Source organism: Eschrichtius robustus, chromosome 13 (genome assembly GCF_028021215.1).
Source record: "Eschrichtius robustus isolate mEscRob2 chromosome 13, mEscRob2.pri, whole genome shotgun sequence".
Taxonomy (NCBI): domain Eukaryota; kingdom Metazoa; phylum Chordata; class Mammalia; order Artiodactyla; family Eschrichtiidae; genus Eschrichtius; species Eschrichtius robustus.
In genome coordinates, this window is record NC_090836.1 from 95,432,735 (window position 1) to 95,455,688 (window position 22,954).

The 22,954-nt window shown below is 52.5% G+C and overlaps 1 protein-coding gene and 1 long non-coding RNA gene across 2 annotated transcripts in view; one reads left to right on the top strand and one right to left on the bottom strand.

The window, feature by feature from the left end:
• The window catches only part of LOC137775100 (uncharacterized), a 34,093-nt gene extending 13,564 nt beyond the window's left edge, over positions 1–20,529 (top strand). The window contains exons 2-3 of the long non-coding RNA XR_011075977.1: positions 8,219–8,312; positions 19,973–20,529. This is a non-coding gene — a long non-coding RNA (uncharacterized lncRNA). The remainder of the gene's footprint in view (positions 1–8,218; positions 8,313–19,972) is intronic.
• Positions 5,851–22,350, bottom strand: PVALB (parvalbumin). The gene is made up of 4 exons (XM_068560759.1): positions 22,238–22,350; positions 20,413–20,545; positions 19,015–19,124; positions 5,851–6,065 (listed from the first exon to the last, which is right to left on the bottom strand). Exons 1-4 carry the CDS (start codon positions 22,296–22,298, stop codon positions 6,037–6,039), a joined length of 333 nt encoding a protein of 110 aa, XP_068416860.1. The 5' UTR covers positions 22,299–22,350; the 3' UTR covers positions 5,851–6,036.
• Positions 22,351–22,954: the final 604 nt, after the last annotated feature.

Below are 22,954 nucleotides of genomic sequence, written 5' to 3' on the forward strand. Positions count from 1 at the left end.
CATTGTCAGGTGCATGCATCTGACAACAAGTGGTTGTGCTTTTGTGTACTTTACTGTACAGTCCTATATAGAGTACAGTAGTACAGTATCTTTATTTCAAGCCCAGGAAGTCCGGAAGCAAACGTAAAAGCAGAGGTGATGTAGCTGGTACTACTATACTTTTCAAGGTACTGTAAGACTTTAAGTGTTTTCTTTATTTTTTGTGTTTGTTTTTTATGTATTATTTGTGTGAAAAGTATTATAAACCTATTACAGTACAGTACTATATAGCCGATTGTATGAGCTGGGTACCTAGGCTAACTTTGTTGGACTTACGAACAAATTGCACTTACAAACGCACTCTTGGAACGAAACTCATTTGTATATAGGGGACTTACTGTATAATATAATATAATATAATATAATATAATATAATATAATATAATATAATATAATATAATATAATATAATATAATATAATATAATATAATATAATATAATATTGCCTGTAAGCAATTAAAAGTCACATCACAGATCTCTCCCCAAGTTATTATGGAAAATCCACAATGTCTAGTTTAAAGGGCACACTATAGTGTGTTTGTGGATGGCCCATAATTTTCTCAACCTCGTCCCTCCTGGTGTTGCAGCAGCCTCCTTTCTGCACCAAGGCCTGGCCCAAGGGAGAGAGGGGCCAGGATGTGGGCATTCTGGGAGGGACCAAGGTGAGCCCTGTGGAGTGGCATCAGGCGCAGTTGCATCTGGCAGCAGTGTTGTTAGTAGGAGTCAGCACCAGGGCCAGGAGGTGGTGAGCACACCAAAGGGACAGCAGAAATCTGCAATGGACCTGGTGACATCGGCAGGTCACCTTCCCGAGGTGGCGTTCTGAACACTGGGTCAGGTCGGGAGGGAGAAAATAAAAAGAGCAACCTGGAAACTTCTCTGCTTCTGTAGGACATGGTACCCGCCTTTGGATCCACCCGCCTGACATCTGTGCTCAATAAATATCCAGTGGATGATTGATTTAACAAGGTAGCAAGCAGCCAGCAGGAGATAAGAGGATTTTTAATGGCCCGTAAGTCGGCTTAGATCACAGCATCTCAGAGTTGGAAGGAACGCTGTGTCTAGGGAACTCTCCTGCTGATGCATGACTTCTTTCAGCCAGTTTCTCTCCTCTCCACTTGCATGCCTCTCATGACAGGTTGCTCACTGCCACACAGGACAGCCGGCTTTACTGCCCAGCAGCTTGAAGGGTAGACAGGGCTTCCTGAGGTTCAGTCAAGAGTTGTTGCCTTGTAAATCCCCCTGGTGGGTCCTGGTTTCGTGCCTGCGGAATCACACAGAATGAACCCAGTCCCTCCTCAGGCTTGGATGTAGGGGAAGCAGGAGAAAAACGTGGGCTCTAGCTCTGGATCTAGGCTCCTTGTGGTTTGAATCTTGGTTCTGTTCCCCATCAGGTGAAAAGTGAGTGGGGTCAAGCAAATGGGTCCTGGAGTCTCAGCCAAGATACTTACGCTCCATTTCCTCATCTACAAAATAGGGATAATGAGGGTTATCTGGCTTGGGTGCCACCACGCATGGGGCAGCCTGCCCTCGGCCCTTGGGAGCCTCAAAGCTGATCCCCATAAAGCCCCACATGCAGATATATCTTCTACTACTTCCCTGAGAAGGTGCAGGAAGAGCAGAAACAGAGGTAATACAGGTGAGGGCCCGTTGTGATGCGGTTTGGTGTCCAGGCTGGCTGCTCCAATGGAGAAAGGTGCAAAATGGGCAGAGAGTCCCACTCTGAACCGCCCCTCACAAATGACGTCCTGATTCCTATATAAGCCCTGAGAGTGGGCTAATGTCCCCGTAGAGTGGCAGCCAGGGCACTGGGGGTCCAGCATCTTTACTGTAGGAGACAGAGCCAGGAGACTGAACATTTTGGGAAGAGTTCTCGCAGTTGCTATGATGACTTAACAAGGTAATGCTTCTAAAGTGCTTAGCTGTGCAGGGCACAAGTAATCATTCAAAAATCATTTGTTGAATGGATGAATAAGTGTTTTCAATTTTCATTTTCTGTTTTCATTTTTATCAGCTGTCTGGTTTGGACAAATTACCTAACCTCTCTGAACTTTAGTGTTTTTCACCTGTTGTCTTCCTTAGAGGGTCACGGTGTGGATTAAGAGGTGGTATATTATATACAAAACGTCTGGCGCATATTAAGTGCTCAAAGGAGGAAGAGGCAGATGTGGATGGAGGCTCTGTCCAGCCCCAAAACTGGAGCCTGGCACAGTCATATTCTCCAAGTCCATGGCTGAAAGAGAAGAGCGTCTCCGACCCCAACTTTCCCCATCCATCCTTCTCCACCTCTGGTCCTTCCTCGCTCCCCCCCACCCCACCCCGCCGCCATCTGCATGCTCTCCCTGCTCTTGGGCATTCAATGTATCATTCAGCTCTCTGCCCAGGTGCAGGCTCCTCCCGCTCTTATCAAAGGGCACTCAGGAACCCATTTGCCGGCTCCTCCTCCCAGCCCCGAGCTCCCTCCTACCTGCTCCCGGTCTGTCCCAGACAGAAGGGAGACAGAGATAATGAGCGAGGCTCCTCTGAGCATAACAATGAAGAAAAGGAGTCGCGTTCAGCTGATGAGCAAACGAGGAAGGGGGCTCAGAGGGTGACGACGAGGTGTTGGGGTGATGGATGCTGGGTGGTCGGAGGCTGGTGACACTCGGCCTACAGCAGGGGATGCTGGGCAGGCGGGACTTCCCCTGTGCCCCTCCCTCCTTGCTGAGTTAGAAGGTCCCTTTGGATGAGGCACCCTTTGGATGGCAGGGTGGGAAAGCAGGAGACAAGTTCAAGTCCCCGTTCTGCTCTGCACTTCTGTGTGGCCTTGAGTGAGTCACTGGCCACGCTGGGCCTCTGTGGCCACATCTGCGTCATGCCACCTTTTCGTGTGCCAGGCCCTGGGATCCAGCAGGGAACCCCACAGACATGCCCTCAGCATCTTACCATCTCTGGGACACATGGCTGTGAATTAGCTGGTCATACTCCCCCTCCTTTTCACCTGTGATGGGGAGAGTTTAGGGGCTCTGACCCCAGCTGGGGGCATCGTCCAGGTGGCTTTCCTGAGGATGAAGAGGACTGAGCCAGGGCAAGAGGGGTGAGGAGGGCAGGCAGGGTAGAATGGTCCAGGCTGAGGGACCAGCTTGGAGGGAGAAGGCAAAGATGGAGGATGGGGTGGGGGAGAGGGAGGTCAGGCCGTCCCTGGGGGCAGAGAAGGCTGGGCTTGGCTTTTTATCTTATAAAATGATTTATAGAATACTTTATTATAAATATATTTTAAATATATTACAGAATTATAAATAAAATAGGTTTATTTTATTCTGTAGAAGGGGCAGTCACTGGGTAGTTTTAAGCAGAATGATGTGACCTGGTCTGTTTTGGAAAGGGCCCTTGGGGGCTCTGTGCGGAGAATGGATTAGGGAGCAGGAGATGAGACCAGAAGACTGGGTAGGAGACCACTGCAATGGTCCAGTGGCCGGGGCAGCTCCCACCAGCGTCTCTCAGAGCCTGGTTGAAGCCAGGTCATACAGTAAACTTCCCCGTTTATAAAAATGCCAAACCTGAGTTACCAACAGCGACTGGCAGAATCACCTCACTGGAAGAGATGCCAAAAATGCTAATTGGAGGCTCTTCACAAGTGTGAGACCCAGGCCACATGGCTCCATGGAGTAGCGCCCCTACCAAGCCCATGATCAGGCCTGGACTCAGGCGGTGGCCGCCAGGGAGGAGGTGGACTTGGCAACTGATGGCCGGGGTGTCACTTGTCATGACACCTCCTCTGACTGCACCACTGCTCCCCCCGCCCCCGCAATGTACCCCTACCTTGTCCTGACCTTGTCCTGCCCAGGCTCTAGGCAAATCCTTTCCAAAACAGGGCCCTGGAGCCACTGTCCTGTGTCCCCTACGAGGTCAAACAAACGCGCTTGGTGATTGCACCAGGTGCTGCCCCGGGTCTGCATCGTGACGTGCGGGCTGTCGTTTGGGTGCAGGGCGGGGGGCGCCGAAGGCCACCCCAGACCAGTGGCAGCGGCAGCTGTCACCGTCCCTGACCCGTGTCCTTCTCGCGGGGCCCTGTACTGGTTTCTGTGGGAGACGCTCCGGCTCCCCGGCCCCTCTCCTGTAATCCACGTGGGCCACGCGTAGGGAGGCCCCTCTTCATCTGCCCAGTCCTCAGTGTCCAAAATTGGGCCCCCTTAGACTTCATACGGAAACCCAGGTCGGCCCTGGTCCTGACTGCTGTCACGAGCGCGTGTGCACACACGTGCCCTCACACCCACCAGCTCATAACACACCGTCTCTTGCTCACACGTACTCACACTCTCAGGCCCACGCAGGCCCACTTCCAGCCGCTTGACCTCTGGCTCACCTGCTGCCTTCTCAGCCCCCGAGGCCTAGTGCCAGGCTGATCCCCGGCAGGGCGGCCCTCCAGGGCTTGCCACTGCTTTGGCCCAATTCCCGGTTCTGGCCCCAAGTCCCCTCCCAGGTCCGGGAGTGCTGGCTCTGTCCGGCTGCTACCATGGAAGGTGGCCCATCCATCCCCGCCTCTCAGCCTGGATGCTGATGGGTTGCCTGCCCAGGCCCCATCCTCAGTGAGAACCTTCCCTGACAGCCCCACCCAGGGTAACACCTCAGGGCCCAGGGGAAGGGTCAAGAGACACCACTGGGCACGGGGTCTGGAAACATGACACGGGAGCGGAGAATACTGCTCCACTTCCCACCCCAAGGCTGTCGTGGGCAAGAGCAGAAGCCATCCTGCAGGGCCGCTGCCATGCTTGCCCACCCAGCTTCCCTCCCCTCCTCTGAGTTCCACCGGGACCTCTCTCCCCTACTCTTCTCCAGACTTGAGCTTTCTGTGTCACTGACCCTGCCTGTGTCCATAGATGGGCACCTTCCAGAATGGGCCAATCAGGGCTCCCATGCTTCAGGTCGCCGTGACTGGTCCAGGGAGGGATGCAGGCTCTGGAGGTGGCTGCGGGGTTGGGGTCCTGGTCCCACCACTTAGTCACAATGTGATCTTGGGTGAACGTGGAACTTCCTGTGCCTCAGTTTCCTCATCTATACAATGGAGAGAATAATAGTCCCCACTTCATAGGGTTGTTGTATAGATGGAATCATGTAAAAGGGCTCAGTGCAGAGTAAGTGCCCAGTAAACGTGAGCTACTGGTATTAATAGGGCCAAATTTGGGGCCTTCTGATGGAGTGATTGCAAAAGAGAAGCTCTTTTTTCAAATTTCTTAACTGATATTCTAAATATACACCTTGAGTGGCTGGAGGAATCTTGCCATCAGGAGGGAGAGCCTGCCTGATAATGAATCCAGCATAAAGGAAAGCAGTGCTCAGAGATGGGGAAAGAAGGACTTAATCCTGATGAAATCACTTAAGTTCCTTGATCCAGCTCTTCCTGAAGATCTACCCCTGGACTATTCAGGAGCATAACCAAGTCTTTGTTTTTTCTTCCTTTTTTTCTTAAGTTACTTGGAGTTGGGTTTCTATCACTTGCAACAAAAAGAGTATTAATGAGTATCCATCTGTCCATCCATCCATCCATCTATCCAACCATCCACAAGTCCTAGCTGTGTGGGCTTAGACACATCACTTTCTCCAAGACTCAGTTTCTGCACCTGTAAAACAGAGTTTCATCACCTACCTTATGGGTGGTTTCAAGGATGAATGGGCAACCCACGTGCCAAAGGCCAAGGAGGGGCTCAGTAAATTTCCCTTCCATTTCATCTTTTCTGTCCGTATCCTGCCCCATCCCCGTGCAGGTGAGCCTGGAAGGCCAAGGCAGGAGACACACCCCACCAGGCCTGGTTTCTCTCAAGCAGCAGAATCTGATTGGTACAGCCTTTATTGCATCTCCATCATTTTCCAGAAGAATGGTGTCCTTCGAGGGCCACAAGGGACGGGGGTAGTAAAAATAACATAAACAAACTGAACAGAAAGGCAGGAGGGCAGCAAGTGGGGCTGAGATCGGGTGTTTGGGGCAGAGAAGGACAAGACCTGGGCAGTCAGAGCCTCTTAGCTTTCAGCCACCAGAGCAAAGAAGTCTGCAAAAGAAAATGACAGAGGTGAGTCAGAGGTGGTCCGTGCAACAGAGACCGGCCAGGACCTGACTGCGGCCCCCTCACCCCCCATTGGTGTTTTCTCTTGATTGTTGAATCTGCTGCAGAAGGGAAAGCTGAAGTGATGGAGCAAGTGAGCGTGGGGATGAATGAATGAATGAGTGAATGAACGAGGTGAGATGCGAAATGATGAGCCTACCATAGCTTTCGCTTCACGATGTCCTGTCACCCACAAATTGTTAGTAATAATAACTATAATGATAGTGGTGATGATAGTTTTCTGAATGTTAATCATGTCAGTCCCTTTTCTAAGTGCTTTATATACAATATCTCATTTGACTCTTGACATAATCCCATATTGTGCATTTTATCATTATTCCCATTCCACAAATGAGGAAACTGAGGCTCAGAGTCCAGCAATGTCTATCACATCACACAGCTAGTAAGAAGCAGAGCCAGGCTTCAGACCCAGGTGTGTCTGACTTTGGACCCTGAGCTCTTTCATAGCCACTTGTCTTAGCCCATGAGGGTCACCAGCAGGATCTGAGAAGATATAGAGTCCCCTTGCCCTGAACTTTCTGATTTAGAAGGTCCGGGGAAAGCGATCTGGTGAGCAGCCAGGAACCACTGTGTGCTCCTCCTCATCTGGGGGACGGAGCCAGACCCTGGAGCCCGTGACCTCAGCTCAGAGGGGTGAGCGCGTCCAGGTGCTCAGAACGAGCTGGGCTCTGAATCCTCATTAATCTTCACAAACACTCAGGGATCTGGGAGTTATTATCCCCATTTTACAGAGGGGAAAACTGAGGCCCAGGGAGGAGAAGTGACTTTTCAGAGTGTCCAGGTTGTAAGTGGCTGAGGATTCAAGCTCTGGGGTCCAGGCCCCTCCGTGTGGGCTTGCCTGCAAGCCACAGTGCCCCCCCCCCATCTCCCCAGCAGCGTCTATCTGCTCTGCTTAGCCTTAATATTAATTAAGGAGGTCAGAGACTGGTGTCAGCACCAGGGGTTGATCAGATGTCCCTCTATTGAATCCAGCTCCACAAAAATGAACAAAGGGATGTCCCAACCAGGTGAGGGGAGACACAGGGGAGCCGGAGATGGTCCCTGCACCCCAGGAGCTTCTGGAAGAAGATGATATCACGAAATGCTCTGTGCTGCTGGCCTTTTCTCTGAATCTCAAGCACGCCGAGGGCATTCGCACCACAGGATATTTGCACCTGCTGTTCTCACTGCCTGGTACACTTTCCAGGCTGCCTCACAGCCAGCTCCTTCTCACTTACCTGGTCTCAGCTTAAACGTTACCCCTCAAGGGGCCTTCTCTGACCACTCTCAGGGCACAAGCAGTGACCCACCCCCTACTGCGATCCTCTTTGCTCTCACCGTTATTTATTATATTCCCAGCACTCACCACTCTCGAAATACTTCTGAGTATATTCTTGCTTATTCACTTGCTGTCTGCCTCCCCCGTTGGACCATAAGGCTGCAGCCCCCACTGGCTTTGTTCCCTCCATCCCACCTCCTGGCTCCGCAGCTGACACCGAGGGGACCACATGTGTTTGTGAAAAGACGTGAGAGGCACAGAGACTTCGCAATCACAGGAGAAGAGGTGCCTTCTATTTAAGGGATCAGCAAAACCTTCAGAGGAAAGGTGGCTTCTGATACAGGCCTGTAAGAAGATGCAGAATTCCCATAGGAGAAAGCAGATGGAGGGGTCAAGGCTCAGAGGGCAGGATGCAATGGGGTGTATTTAGGAAAGACCCAATAGCCGTGCTGGGCTGGCCTCTTGTGTGATAGGACGAGCTCAGCTAAAGAGGCCTGGGCCCCCGAATCTGGCTCTTCCCCTGACGGGCTGTGTGACCTCAGACAAGGCGCCTAGCCTCTCTGAGCCTCACTAGCATTGTCTGTAAAAGGAAGGAAGGTCGGCTTTGCTTCTTGATCCAGAGACAGTCAGAAGAGAAGTGCTGGTGCACAGGAGGCCTCAGGCCGCCTTGGGGACCCCTCTGCACCCCCTTCCATGTCCTCTCAACTGCGGGGCCCTCGTGTGCTGGTTAGAAGGGGTGCTGCTCACTAGCCAGGTCTTCTGAGACCTTTATTTGGAAGATTTATTTTAGGAGAGTCTTCTCTGTTGTTTTTCTCTCCAGGGGACAAGAGAGGACAGAAGGAGTTTGCCACCCTCTCCAATACGTGTCTCTGAGATGCCAGGTCCCCAGCCTGCCAAACACTGGGGGGTGTCAGGTAAGTCACCATCGCCTCTGGAAACGTAGTGTTGTGATGTGGGGACAGCGCAGGTGGGGATCAAGAGCTAGGCTTCGAGGCCCAGCCTGGCCCTGTTTGCTGGGAAAGGTCCCCCTCTGGGCATCTGTTCCCCCATCTGCCCATGCAGTGAAGGAAGGGGGCGGTAACAATTCCTAGTGAGAGACAAACGAAAAACTGAATGTGAAGTGGTTTCAGAAAGGCCACAAGAGGTATCTGGGGCTCCCCTGAGGTATGTCCCACCCTCCCCAGGCTTAGTATGAAGCATGTATTGTAAGAACCTCCCAGTGTAATTTCTTCAATGCACATGGTTATGTAAAACGTTAGCATTAGGAGATGCCGGGCGAGGGGGATATGGAACTCGCTGTACTATTGTTAGACCTCGTCAACAGAGCTAGAAGTATTTAAAAATTACAAAGTGAAAAAACAAAAACCACCCAAACCGACACGTGCTATCATCATGGAAATGACCTGCCACTGACCCCCGCCAGGTGGAGGGCTCCTCACCTTTCTGGGGTTTGACCCGGGAAATGGACACCACTCTCTCCTGTCCCCAAGTAGTCCCTGAGGCCAGGAAAGGCAGGTGGCCTGGATTTAGGGGCCTGGGTATCGACTCAAGGTGGGAGAGGGGAAGGGTTCTCCTGCTGGCCCTGAAAACCCTCAGAATCACTGGCTGAACGATCACAGTGACAGGAATGCAACCCGAACACGAAACATTAAGAATGCCTCTCACGGGCCAGGTGTCAAAGCATCCACTTTCTCAGCCACGAGCTCCTCTGATCCTACAGCACCTCGCTAAGCCAGGTGGTTCTTCTGAGATGTCTTTTATCGTTAGTACTTTGATTAGTATTGCCGATTTTTATAGAATTAAAAAATTCTTATTTTTAAGAATCACTTCCTCCATGGGAGAGACACTTTTGTCTGCGTTTTACAGATCGGGAAACTGAGGCCCAAGAGTCAAGTGGCATGACCAAGATCACACAGCGGACGTGATTCAAACTTCCCTCTTTACCCTGGAGGTTTCCGACCTACTTTGACCTAGGTCTAGAATGACACAGGAGCCAGCTCAAATATCACCACCCCCATGACTGTCATATTAGCCGTTTTTTATTACTTCATAGTACTTAGCACTCTCTGAGAATGATCTTATTTATGTACGTACTTACTTTTTGTCAGTTTCCCCCTACCAGAACATAAACTCCAGGAGGGCAGGGGGCGCTGTCCATCTTGTTCACCGCTCTCCTAGCAATAGAACACACCTGGCCCCCAGCAGGTGCCCATAAACAAACGTCAAATGGGTGGACAGATGGATGGACAGATGGATGAATGGATGGCATGGCTCATGAGTCCTCCTCAGGGTTCAAAAAGTACTGACTTACTGCCTATAATTCAGCCCCGGGAGGTGAGTGGGACGATTCCCATTCTATAGATGGGGAAGTGGAGGCCTGGAGAGGTCAAGTGGCAGGGTCACGCGGAAAAGAAGGGGCAGGGTCACGCGGAAAAGAAGGGGCAGGGGCAGGAGCTGGCCTGAGGTCCCATGAACACCCCCTACATCAAGGTGGAGAGGCCGTTCCTGATGGCGCTAGCATCCCAGATCGGCTGGAAGCATGAACTCTCTCCAGCTTTAACCTGCCATTTGATCTGGAAAACTGGCCAGAGCCAGTAAAGCCTGTCCTTGGGCACTGAGTTGCTCTGTCCTGGGATAAAGGAGACATGAGTCCGTCCACCAACACCAGCTCATGGAGTGACTGGCAAGAGGGGAAGTTGGTCCTTACCGTTTCCTGACTTCCATCTACCTGCCCCCTCCCCCCAATCCTCACCCTAGAAGTTACGGGTTCTGGGCTGCCCCTCAGAAAAGAGCCTGACCATCACCTTCACACCAGATGGCATTTGGGGCAGTCAGCATGAAGGGGACCAAGGGACACCAACCAAGGGACTCTCCAGCGGTGGAAGGTCAGACGTTTTGGAGCCTGACTATGGGAGAGGTTTTGGACCTGTGGGGTTTTCAAAAGCCTCTAAAAACAGACCCTGGGGATCCACCATGAAGCAGCTGGGTGTCACAGTGGCACATGCCCTGGCTTTTTGAAGAGAACACAGGATTCTAATTTTGTCCACCCAGAACCTGGAGCAGGGCACTTTGGAGACAAATTGAAGGCAGGAGTCACCTCTTTTGTACATTTTGTACACCTCTTGGCGCAGAGCTCAGGAACCAGCCAATTAACTAATGCCCTCCTATCAAAAAAAAGTCTCCTCTAAAACATCTAGGTCTCTCCTGAGAGAAAAACAAATGAGCAAACATACAAAGACCCTGTAAAGTCTAGGTCAAGTGATTTAGCGGTAGGACGCCGGGATGGAGAATGGGCATCAGAGGATGGGGCTCTGGTCTTGGTCCTGCTTTTCACTCGTGTCCCCGGACAAGACACCTCACACTTCCAGGTCTCTGTTTTCTTATCTGTGCAGCCTCGGGTCTAGAAGATGCCTTTCTAGCTCTCCTCCGGAGTTTGGAGCAAGGGAGCTGGGAGTCAACCCTCAACTCCCATTTCTTGCTTCTGTGACCTGGGACTAGATACTTCACCTCACTGAGCCTGTTTCCTCATCTGTAAAGTGGGCCTCCTTGGGTTGTTCAGAGGAACCAGCACTAAATCCCTTGTCGCCGGCCTGATCCGTAGCCAGCATGCAGCATTTGGGAGCTGTTATTATCAAGATGCTTCTTTGGCTCCAGCCACTTTATTTATTTATTTTTAACATCTTTACTGACGTTTAATTGCTTTACAATGGTGTGTTAGTTTCTGCTTTATAACAAAGTGAATCAGTTATACATATACATATATCCCCGTATCTCCTCCCTCTTGCGTCTCCCTCCCACACTCCCTATCCCACCCCTCTAGGTGCTCACAAAGCACCGAGCTGATTTCCCTTTGCTATGTGGCTGCTTCCCACTAGCTATCTATTTTACGTTTGGTAGTGTATATATGTCAGTGCTACTCTCTCACTGTCACAGCTTACCTTTCCCCCTCCCCATGTCCTCAAGCCCATTCTCTACATCTGTGTCTTTATTCCTGTCCTGCCCCTAGGTTCTTCGGAAATTTTTTTTTTTTTTTAGATTCAATATATATGTGTTAGCATATGGTATTTGTTTTTCTCTTTCTGACTTACTTCATTCTGTATGACAGACTCTAGGTCCATCCACCTCACTACAAATAACTCAATTTCGTTTCTTTTTATGGCTGAGTAATATTCCACTGTATATATGTGCCACATCTTCTTTATCCATTCATCTGGCGATGGACACTTAGGTTGCTTCCATGTCCTGGCTATTGTAAATAGAGCTGCAATGAACATTGTGGTGCATGACTCTTTTTGAATTATGGTTTCCTCAGGGTATATGCCCAGTAGTGGGATTGCTGCTCCAGCCACTTTAAAACCAAGTCCATGAAATGCCTGGCTGCTGCCCGGCACAGGGTGAGGATGCCACCAATGGCACTGTAACCTTTATTTCTTGGCCTGGTTGTTGCCATCCCCCACCATTTCCTGTCCTGCCTGGCACCTGCCGACAACGTTCCAGTAATCCTGGAGTTGGATCTGAATCTTGTTCCATCACTTTCTGGCTGGGTGGCCTTAGGTCACCACCTGACCTCTCTGAGCTTCAATTTTCTCATGTGTAAAATGGGTATGATAACGTCGACGTGCACAGCTATTGGGAAGACCAGATGAGAAAATACAGAAAGATGCCTGGCACGTAGGAGATGGCTTATAAATGTTAGTTCCTTGGATCTCCTCAGCACAACTGGCACAGGCTGGGGCTTTGAAATCATAACAACAATAGCCACAAAAATCCCAAAACTAAGACAGGAAGATGTAAACAGACAGAGGACACGGGGCGCCCAAAGAGAAAGTTTCTGACACTGTCTATCCCATCCGAGTTAGGATTCTATCCCTAACACGCCTGTCCACGGACACTCAGTCTGTGCCCCTCAGTTTCTGCGTCTGTAAAATGGGGACAATGAGAGTATCTCCTTATACGGCAACAGTGAGGACTACACGAGGTACAGTGGTGCCTGGCACACAGAGGGAGCACAGTTCAATCAAGTCTTACTGTTGAGGTGTGAGGGAGAGTGTTCCTGGGTAGAGGGGGGCGGGGTCCAGAGTCCTTCCTCCTATAAAAATGCAGGTGCATCTCTACCTTTGCCAAGGAAGCCTCACCTGAGGCCCCGGGGGCCAGCTCGCTGGTATCTTCATCATCCAATCAGGAAGAGACAAGGGGTGGGGGTGGGGATGGGGTGCAGCAGGAAAGGGGCAGAGGATGGGCGGACTCATTCCTCTCCTGTCCCTTAAGAAACTGAAATTAGCCTAATGAGGTTTGTCCCCGTTCCCGGCGCTGTGGGGATTGGACAAAATTAGAAGCTACTGACAGGTGAGAGCATCGCCCGCTGACAGCCCGAGGTGAAAATGAGATGAACTTTGAGTCAGCGCCTGGAAGACTCTCTCCTCCCCTCTGTCGTGATGACCAAGGTGAAGGCACCGGCCTCCGGTTTATCACCTCACTTCTAAATAGCTCCCAGGCTGGGTTTCTTATAAACTGGTATTGCAAACAGGGATCGCTTTCCCACCCCAGAGAACGGGGAGGCTGGGTCATTTGGGGTCTAGCTGGATGGCCGCAAAGAGCCGGTAAACAGTCCTGGGGGCACACTCTGTGCCAGGCACCGCCCTGCGAGCTGTCCCATTTCATCCTCGCCAGCTCTCTTATCCCCATTTTACTTACAGGGAAACTGAGGCCGAGAGTCACACAGCCAGGAAGATTGTAACTCAGGCCTGGCTCGTGGCAGGATGTGTCTCTTTCTCAGAGCTTGGAGTTGAACAGCCCTGGGTTCTTGAATCAAGCTGTAACCTCCAGAGGCAGGAGAGGGATTAATGGAGAAGGAAAGTCTTTCTGCCCTCACTACTGCTCCTTTTCTCAGGAGGGCAGTTATATAAGGAGTGCTGCTTTCCCTCCTTTGGCTAAATCTTATCTAGTGCAGCATAAGGTCGGAAGTTAGGGAGAGTCCACACGGGAATAAAAACGAGCATCTTGCTAAGCACAGAAACCATTTATAACTCGAATGTCCCAGCTCAGCCTGGTGGAGAGAGTGGCAGACTCAGGAGACCTAGGTTCCATTCGGCCAAGGGCTTGCTGTGTGACTTTGGCACTTCACGTCTGCTGGGCCTCACTTTCCACATCTTTCACTGGGGACCACAGACTCTGTCCCCCAGACCATATTGGGCTGGGATGAGGATGTAATGAAATAGGACAAAACACTGCATGACTTGGGGCTCTGCCATCAGGGCTGCGGGCTGGCCCCGATGTGCATGTCCTGCCTTGCTTGGAAATCAAACCCCATAGGGGCTGGAGGGCTGGAATTACAGGGAGGCAGGCATGACTCTCCTTTTGTCCCTCTCACTTTCTTCCCATCTTAGACTCCATTTCATTTCCTTTGAGAGTGGGTATTCCACTATTTCCAAAGGGTTTTGAGGTAGCTTACAAGAGAAAGCACACAAAACAAGAGGAAAGGAACCATTTCCAGAACACTCACAATTCTTGCAACAACCTTTGAAGGTGGTTATTTTTAACCCTGCTTCGGGATGAGGACATGGATGTCCAGAGAGAGGAGAAGCCTTGGCCATTCACACTGCCGGTAGCGGCACTCTACAGGTTGTATTTTCTGCCTGACTTCAGGAGTTTCAGCATGAGGGCTTACTCCCTCCCTCCTGCCTCCCATGTTAAATATGCTACTTAAGGATAAAAGAGAACAGATTTTTGCCAGAAGGAAGCAGAAAAAGCAAATGCCTTCAGGCATGCGGAAACGACTGCAAGGGTCAGGCAATCATTATGACTAAATTTTTCAGCCACGGAAACAAAAGCAAACCACAGGCTCTTGAGTTGGAACAAGCTTGAAGCACAGGAAACGGGATCTGCCACTGGGATCAGGTTTCAGGGAAACTAACTAGGATTGCGTGTGTGCATGTGATATATGCGGGGTATACAGTTCCTGTCGACAGCGTGGCGGGGCAGAGAATGTCGAGGTTTGAAGCGGCGCTCCAATGCTGAGTAGCTGTGTGATCCTGGGCAAGTCACCCCACTTCCCTGAGCCTCAGTTTCCTTGTCTGTACAGTGAGAGCATGTCTTGTGATGCTCTTGCGAGGACGGAAGGAAGTGCCACACGGATGGTACCCGCTATTCCCAGCAGCCTACACGGTCCATGCGGGCAGGTATTGGGTATGGAGAACCCAGGCTGGGGACACATGCAGTGTGGCAGAGGGTCCTGCCTGGACCTCTGAGTCTCAATTTTGGCTCTGCTACTGAGTGACCCTGGGCATGTTTCTTGACCGCTCAGTGCCTCAGTTTCCTCAACTACAAACCGGAAGAGGGATGGCATCTATTTTCTAGGATGATTATAAGGCAGTGGTTCTCAAAATGTCGTCCCCGGACCATGAGCACCACATGGGAACTCTGTAGAAATGCAAATGCTTGGGCCCCACCCCGTACTTAAGGAATCAGAAACTCTGGGGATGGGGCCCAGCCAGCCATCTGTGTCGTGAAAAGCCGTCCGTGATTCTGATGCCAGGTGCTGTTGGAGACCCGCCGTGGGGAAGGACAGGTACTTGAGAGAGAACCTGCCACTTACTAGTCTCACCTGTTACTGATCCCTGGGTTTGGGGGCACCTTCCAACTTTGATCACCTTCTCCCTCCTTTTCTGCTTTAAACCCCCCCTTTACCAGCTCTACACCAGGCTTTCAAGGGGGGCCATCGAGAATCAATCTACCACATCTATAGAAGTCTTTGAGCTTCCTGGAAGTAGTTGCCCAGAAGTGGGAAAGCAAAGGGGTATTATTAGAACTTTGTCTTTCTACCCACTCCCATCAACCTGTGATCCTAAAGGACCTGGTAAATATCACTCACCTTCAGAAGGGCAAGCAGCTACAGACAGAGGCAGTATCCCTGGTTCTAGAATCCCCTAGCACCTGCAAGCCCCAGCCCAAGTGGGTCTCCACCCTCAGCCTGTGGACCTCTCCGTATACACCATACTTCCTCATCATTGCATCCCCAGAACTGGACACATTCATTCATCAAACTTTTCTTGTGCCCCTCCTATGTGCCAGGCCCTATTCTAGGTGCTGGGGTCAGAGCTGAACAAAACAAAGTTCCTGCCCTTGTGGACATGACATCCAACCCAGTGGGAGAGAGAGAAGCAAGCAATAAGTCAAGAAATAAAATCGTCTACAGTAGATGCTCTTTGACTTTGAATGAATGGATGAATGAATGAAGCAGGCAGCACAGGGAATGTGCTTTGGATCTGGACAGGCCTGAACTCAGAGCTTGACCTTGTTTCTTCCTAGGCAAACTCTTAGCCTCTCTGAGACTCAGTGTCCTCATCTGTAAAATGGGGATAGTAATAGTATCCTCAAAGAAGCTGGGAAGATTAAATGAGTAAAACGCTAAGCACAGTGCCTGGCACACAGAGGACTCCATGAAGTTAGATGTCATTGCTATCGTTATTCAAGGTCACATAGCTGAGCCTAGGTGCCAACCTGGTTCTCTGTCTAGAGGTGTATGCACTGGGGCACCTGGAGAGTCCCAGGGCTGGAAGGGACCCCGGTGATCAGCCAGCGATCTGACCCCTGATTTTAAAGAGCGGGCAGCTGAAGGTCAGAGAAGTTCTGTGACTTGTCCCAGGTCCTACCGGGAGTTGAAGGCATCCTCCGGCTGGTGGACAGGCCTCAGCCTCTTTGGCCTGTAGCGGGAGTGGGCAGCAAAGCAGAGAGTCTAAAATAGAAAGTTCTGGGCCCACGAAGGGCTCTTCTTCCCATCCCGCTGTTTATTAGGCACCATCACACCCATCCTTCCTGTCGCCCTCCAGATAAAGTACTGTGTTTGGGGGCGGAAGCGGAGAGGGGGCGTGTCTGCATCTTCCCACCTCAAAAGCATGAGGTGTGGGCCCCCCTGCCTCGGGTGATCTGTGCTCACTGCCCATTTCATCTCTTGCCCCCCTGTTTTGTTCTGCCCTGATTTCCAGACTTTCACCAGGTTGGCCTGAGCCTGGACTGTGCTGGCAGACAGACCTGGGTTTGAATCCATGTCACCTTGGGCACCGGAGCTGCTCTTTCTGCATCTGCATCTATGTCCTTTGTCATCCTAAGTTCAAATGAGGTGACATGTGTGCAGAGCCCAGCATCGGGCCGGGTGCACGTTCCTCACCCTGCTAATAATTCTCTCTCCCCTCCCACCCTCAGCAAACCAACCTTCTTGCCCCTTTCTAAACATGCCCTAAACTTCCCAGCCTTAGTGCCTTTGTTGATTGATACCAAGGCCTCGCCTGGACCTCCCTCCACTTGCCCTCCTGGCCTGTGGCAGCCCTGCCCGTGGTCTCCAGTTCCACACAAGTGCCCACTGTCTCCCTCTCTGAAGAGCTCGTCTGCACCTCCCGGCCTCTGCCTGGTATTACTGTGTGTTTGTGTATAAATCCTAGAGCTGTAAACATCGTGCAGGTAGAATAGAAATAGTGTGGCAGCCGCTGTTTACTGAGCACTTACTGTGCACGGGGCACTGCACTCAACACTGCCATACATCGTGTCACGGAATCCTCACAAAATCCCAGTGAGCTCAGCGGCACCCGGCCAAGAACTGGTGCCTCTGAGGGTTGGGTCTAATTCCACTTTGCTTCCCCCACTGCCCAGCACAGGGTTGCTACTCAGTAAATATCTGTTGGGTCTGATGGAAGAGTTGAGTTAGTGCTTTCAGATGTGAGTTGGGCAGTTAGGGAGGCAGGGAAGCAGGCCAGGATCTGGCCTGGTTTTCCTTCACCGTGTAGGTTGCTTCTGAGCTGTAGCCTATTGGCTGCAAATAAAAACGGGAGGGAGGTCCAAAGGCCTGAGCTGGGGTCACGGGGGGAACCGAGCTCGGGGTGGAACTGTCCGATAAGTGACTTAGTGAGGATGGGGGTGTGGGAGAGACAAACCTCTCGCTGGAATCGCCTAGACCAGCCACCCATTTCCCTCCAGCGCCCTCTGCTTCAACTCCTTTAAAACCACCTCCCTCTTTCCCAGCCACAAGAAGGGCAGCTGGCATGAGGAGGTCAGGCGGCTCATTGCATCTAACCTGTCTAAAGTTTCTCCATTCTCATTTCTGGCATAAAAATTTAATAAACTATGCCCACGTTCAGACCGCTTGTACATTTCCCAAGGCAATTTTGTGTCAGCAGCCGCTTAATTTTCACAACGAGCCCAAGCAGGTCTTAGGATAAAACTGTGCACCCCGTTTGTCAGACACTGGAACCTAGGTATGGAGAGGTGATGGTCAAGGTCACAGCTGGTGAAGAGCAGACAGCAAGCAGGGCATAGGGGGCTGGACTTCACACTCAAGCTACAGATATTTATTAAGTGCCTGCTTTGGGTTGGGTATGGGCTAGACACTGGGGATACAAGGATGAATACAACCTAGCTCCTGTTAAAAAAGTAGTTAACAAACATGTATACAGCAATTCTTCTGTGCCACTGTTCTACACACGTCACACATTAACAAATGTAATCCTCTGACAATCCTATGAGATAAGAACTATCGTTATCCTCAGTTCAGAGACGAGAAAACTGAGGCCCAGAGTAGTTACTTGAATCGCCCCAAGTCACACAGCTAGCAAGTGGCTGGGCTGGGATTTGAACCCAGACAGCACGGGCCCAGAGGCCGAGCACCTACACATAGTTTTCTCTTAAATTGGCAGAAAGGACCATCACGAGGACCAGCACTGATATGGCATAGAATATTGGACAGAGATATTCAGAACTGGTTCTAAATCCCCGCTCCCCCACGTATGTGCTAGATCTTTGGACAGGCCAAGCACCTTCAACCTCACTTTGCCCATCTGCAAAATGGATATGATTCCCAAGGATGTTGTGCTGCTAAGAAAGATAATGATGCTGGGATGTGAATGCTGGTTAGATCTGAATGGAGAAGGATGTGGGACGGTGGACCGCCAGCCCCTCGTCTGTTCTGAAAGCAAAGCTTGAAAAGCAAGGTCAGGCCAGATGTTCCTTTTCCTAATTCCCACCTCATCCCTGGCTGGCTGTTTTTTCCTGGCTCTCGTGCAATTCTGAAATGGTATATTTGGGTGAAGCCAAAATAGGTTTTGAGGCGAAGTTACAGGACACCCAGGACAAGATGCTGAGGAGGATAGGAGATAATGAATTTCCATCCCTGGAATCTGAGAATGTGAGAGTCAGTAGGGTCCTGGGGGATCAGTTGGCCTCATTTCCTTGGGTTACAGATGGGAGACTGAGGCCCAGAGCAGGAGAGAGACTGCCCAAAGTCACATAGCCAGTTTGGGCAAAGCTGGGACCAGAACTCAGGCAAAAGTACAGACAAAGTTCAGGAAAAATCCCAGATTCTCCTGGATTCCTTACACAGCAGGGAGAAAAAAAAGAATCTATTCCTTTTGGGTTATTCAAATCTAGAAAAAAATATACCAGTTTTTTTCTTTGCCTAGCTTACATGAGAGAGCTCTCAGACCTAATGGATTGGCTTTTTTCTTCTAATCTTGGGGAGTGGGGGACCCCCCCTCCTTCTCCCCTTCCCATGGTGGAGGGACATAGCTCTGAGCTTTTAGCATCCAAACATCCTGAGATCCACCACGTGCCCAGGTCATGGCTACTCACCATCGACCCCAATCTTTTCATTCCCCTCCTTGTCTCCAGCAGCCAGCAGTGTCTTGATTTCTTTAGCAGATAGGTCTCTGGCATCTGGGGAGAAGGCTTTCAGAATGGTTCTGGAGGAGGAAAGGGAGAAAGTGGGGAGGGAGTCAGGCCAGGGTCGCCTTGCAGGAGCACCGTGTGGATGGTGGGCTGGCGTCTGCACCGGGGAAGCAGGCGGCTGGGACAGGGGGCGAGCAGCGAGCATGCGTGCAGTTGTGCTGGGCCAGGTAGCCCCACCATGCCTATGCTTCGCGGGTAGGTGTGCAGGGAAGGACAGGCTGTCCTCTGCAAAGGGTTGCCCTCACTTCAGCCAGGGCACCTACATTTGTTTATTGATTCAGCCAACGCAATAAACACAAAAGTGTCTTCTCTGTGCCACGGTCATGCTGGAAACGGGGGGCACAGAGATGATCTTAGGAAGCCACCTGAAAAAACAGGGAGGAGGCCGTGTACTCTGGGAGAGACCACACAGTGTGATGGAGGCAATGATGGGGAGGTGGAGAGCCGTGCTTGAAGGATGCATCCATTCACCTGGGGGTGAGGGGAAGAGTCAGGAGAGGCTTCCTGGAGAAGGTGATGTCTGGAGGATAGGTAGAAGGCAGCATCTGTGTGTGCGCGTGCGTGTGTGTGCACATTGGGCATGGGAGGGTGGAGGAGAAGGTTCTAGACAAAGGTTACCCTTGTGGGATGGTTTAGGGGAGACACAGGATGGATGGGGAAGTCCCTACTGGAAAAGCCCCTCTCCGCACCCTCTCCCTTCTCTTTCTGACAAAATTCGAGGCAGTCTTGGCCAGAGTGTCACAGAAAGCACAGCAGGGTTGGCAGACATGGGCCGGGTGGCCAAGAGGGTGATGGTGGGAGGTTTTTTTGCTGATGTCAGCTTGCATTTTCCTAGTCATAACCTTCTCTGTCTTGCTCCTAGGACTCCTGAACCCCCAAAGCTGGTTCTGCATCCCTGACTTGCCCAGAAACTGTTCTAGCTGCTGGTACGGAAGGGTAAGGGTCTGCAGGATGGTAGAAGTTGCCTTTTAGAGGAATGAAAATCAATGAAATGGTCAAGGGAGCGCTCTGTCTTGCCTATGGTGCTAGGCAACGAGAAAAGCCGCCTCTTGGTTGGTATTCAGTTATTAAGTAGCATCATTGCATTAGCAATATTAAGTGGCTATCATTTAATCTCATTAGTTGCACTTTGTGCTGAGGATTTTATTTTCCGGAAGCAACAGCGATCAGGCACGGATGGTTATTTTCTGTGAAGGGTGCAGAGAGGCGGGCAGATGAACAGGAACTCCGAAGCAAGAGCCCCAGCCCCCAGCCCCTCCCCCAGAGCCGCAGGCTGGGCAGCCCCTGCAGGCCTCAGTTTACCCCAGCTCCTTCTCATCGATGAAGCCGTTCTTGTCTTTATCCAGGATGTGGAATACCTTCTTCACGTCATCCGGGCTCTTTTTCTTCAGTCCGACCATTTGGAAGAACTTTTTGTAGTCGAAGGAGTCGACAGCTGTTGGGGGGTGGAGAGAGGGGGTGAAAATGAGGGCAGACAAGGGGCCTGGGGAAGGGTGGGAGAATGTGGGTGTCACAGCATTTTGATGGCCTCCGCAGGGCCAGTCCTGTGGGATGGAGGAGGCACACCTCCGCGGGAGGGCTGAGGGAGCCCAGGCCAGGCGAGGGGGCTTGGCCCGAGGTCGCACAGTGGCAGAGGTGGCCTTGCACCCAGATCACCCTGGCTCTCCACCCGGACCCCCACCCTCCACTGTACCCTTCACTAATGGTGGGGGTAGCATTTGAAGGCAGAGGGGCTTCCTGGTTTCCACGAAGCCTTTTGGGTGGCGGCTGAGTCGGGGTGGGCAGGGGAATTGGAGGCGTTGTGAACATGATGTGTGTATGCTGCAGGGGAGAAGGGAGGGTCGACCTTTTTCTTGGTCATAGATTGTGTCGCCAGAAATTCAACACAGAGAGGACAAGTTTCTCTCAAGGTCACACAGTAGGAGGAGGAAGGGGAGGACCCAGAAGTCCCAGCTTTGCTGCAGAAATCCATTCTGGTGGGAATGGGGGCGGGTGTTGGAAGGCTCCCCAAGAATTCCCAGTTGGGTTTCTTCTCAGAGGGAGCAAGATGGGTCAAGGAGAAGTGGGTGGGCTATCGCAGTGCCCTGGGAGGGTGCCTTCCCAGAGTTTCTTCATGCCCAGGGGAGGGGTTGCCAAGAGAAAGGAAATGGGAGCCCTCCTCCAATTTTCTATGTCCCGAGCTCCTTTTTAAGGACACCTGAGAAAGGAAACTTTAGACCAAGTAGCTTATGTGTGTGTGTGGGACGGGGGTGGCGGGGTAGGGGCGATCCTACGAAGACTCACTGTTCCCTCCCTGGGCTGGAGGGGAGGAAAGCGGCTCTGTCCACCTCAGACACTAGACGGGGGAGGGGGGGAGTGGGCAGGGACAAGATCCGGAGGTGACCCCCCTGCTGCCCTGCCAGGTGACCTTGGGCAAGTTTCTAGCCCTCTCCCTGCCTCAGTTTCCCCATCTGGGTGACAGGAGGGAGAAGGAAGGTAAGCAGCTAAGCGCTCAAGTCCAGGGCAGCTCGGAGACATGAGACTGCCGGCTCCCCTCCCTCGGTGCCTGAGGAGGCTGGAAGTTGCAAGCGCGGAGAATGCTCCTCGCAGGGCTGAGCAGAGCGGGGCGCCAGCTACGGGAAGGTCACCTCGCTCCCTCGCAGATCCGTTGCGGGGGGCGCTGAGCTCTGAGCCCCGGAGAAGGGGCTTGGACGTTCAGGGAGCCAAGAAAGAGGCCTGTCTGGAAAGGGGTCTCGTGGAGAGAAGCATGCGCCTGTAGCCCCCACCAAGTGCCTTGCAAAGGAAGCCCCGAGCGGCCACAAGGACCCAGAGGTGCAGCTTTCCACCCCTGTCTTCGCCCTTGGTCCGGGACCCGGGTCCTCGCAGCGTGGCCATCCGGCCTTTGGCGCCCGAGAGTTTCGTTTGTCCGGCAGGGCGCACGGCCTCCCCGCCCTCTCCCTGTGCCAAGTCCGGCCCCGGGCAGAGTTTGGGAAATGCTGTGGACCCCCCTCCACGCTCCACCAGCGCCCCGCCGGATGCGTGGGCAGAGAAGCGCTGGGGAAGACTGGCCGGCCGCGGGACCCACGGGGTGCAGGGGCCAGGGTGGTGGATGAGGGGAGAGGGATGCGGAGGGGAGCGCGCTGCTCACCGGTAAAGGCCCCCACTGCCTTCGTGATGTCCTCAGCGTTGAGAAAGTCTGTCATCGACATCCTGCAACTGTTTGAGCTGGCAGAGCAACTGCGAAAAGATTAAAAAGTGCTTTTCTCATCGTTTCTGCTCATATGACCTGCGCTGCAGTGCCGCGCGCCGGGCGCACGCCCGCCGGCCTGGCGCAGAGCCAGGGGGCGCGGGGCTCCGCGCGCGGCCAGAGCAGCTCAGTTCAGCCGCGCCGCCGAGCTGCGCGGGCCGGGCCGGCGGGCTGGCGAGCCGTCGCTCTGCCGCTGCCGCTGCCGCCCCGCCCCGCCGGGGGGGGGCCTTGGGATCCCAGGGGCTGCGGCCAGGGCGCCAGGGGAAGGGGCAACCTCTGGAATTTACCGGGCGCCCGCGTCCCCAGCCGGGTCTGGAGGGTTCTCCTGCCGTCAAGGGCACGCAGGAGGCGCCGTCCTGGTGCGGCGCAGGGTCTCGGATCAGCGCACCTCCGAGATGTCCCGCCGCTTCCGGGAGGATACCGGACTGGCAGGGGCCAGGCCTACACCCTCGTGGGCCCCTTGACCCTGCTCCCATTCTCCCTCCACTCCTACCTCAGCCCCCGCTCTGTCTGTCCTGGATGCAAATTTATGCTGCAAAATCTGAGCGCTGAGGTCTGGATACCTGACCCACTGAGGGGGTGGCACGGGTAGGCCGGTGCTGCTGGGGCCCTCCGCGG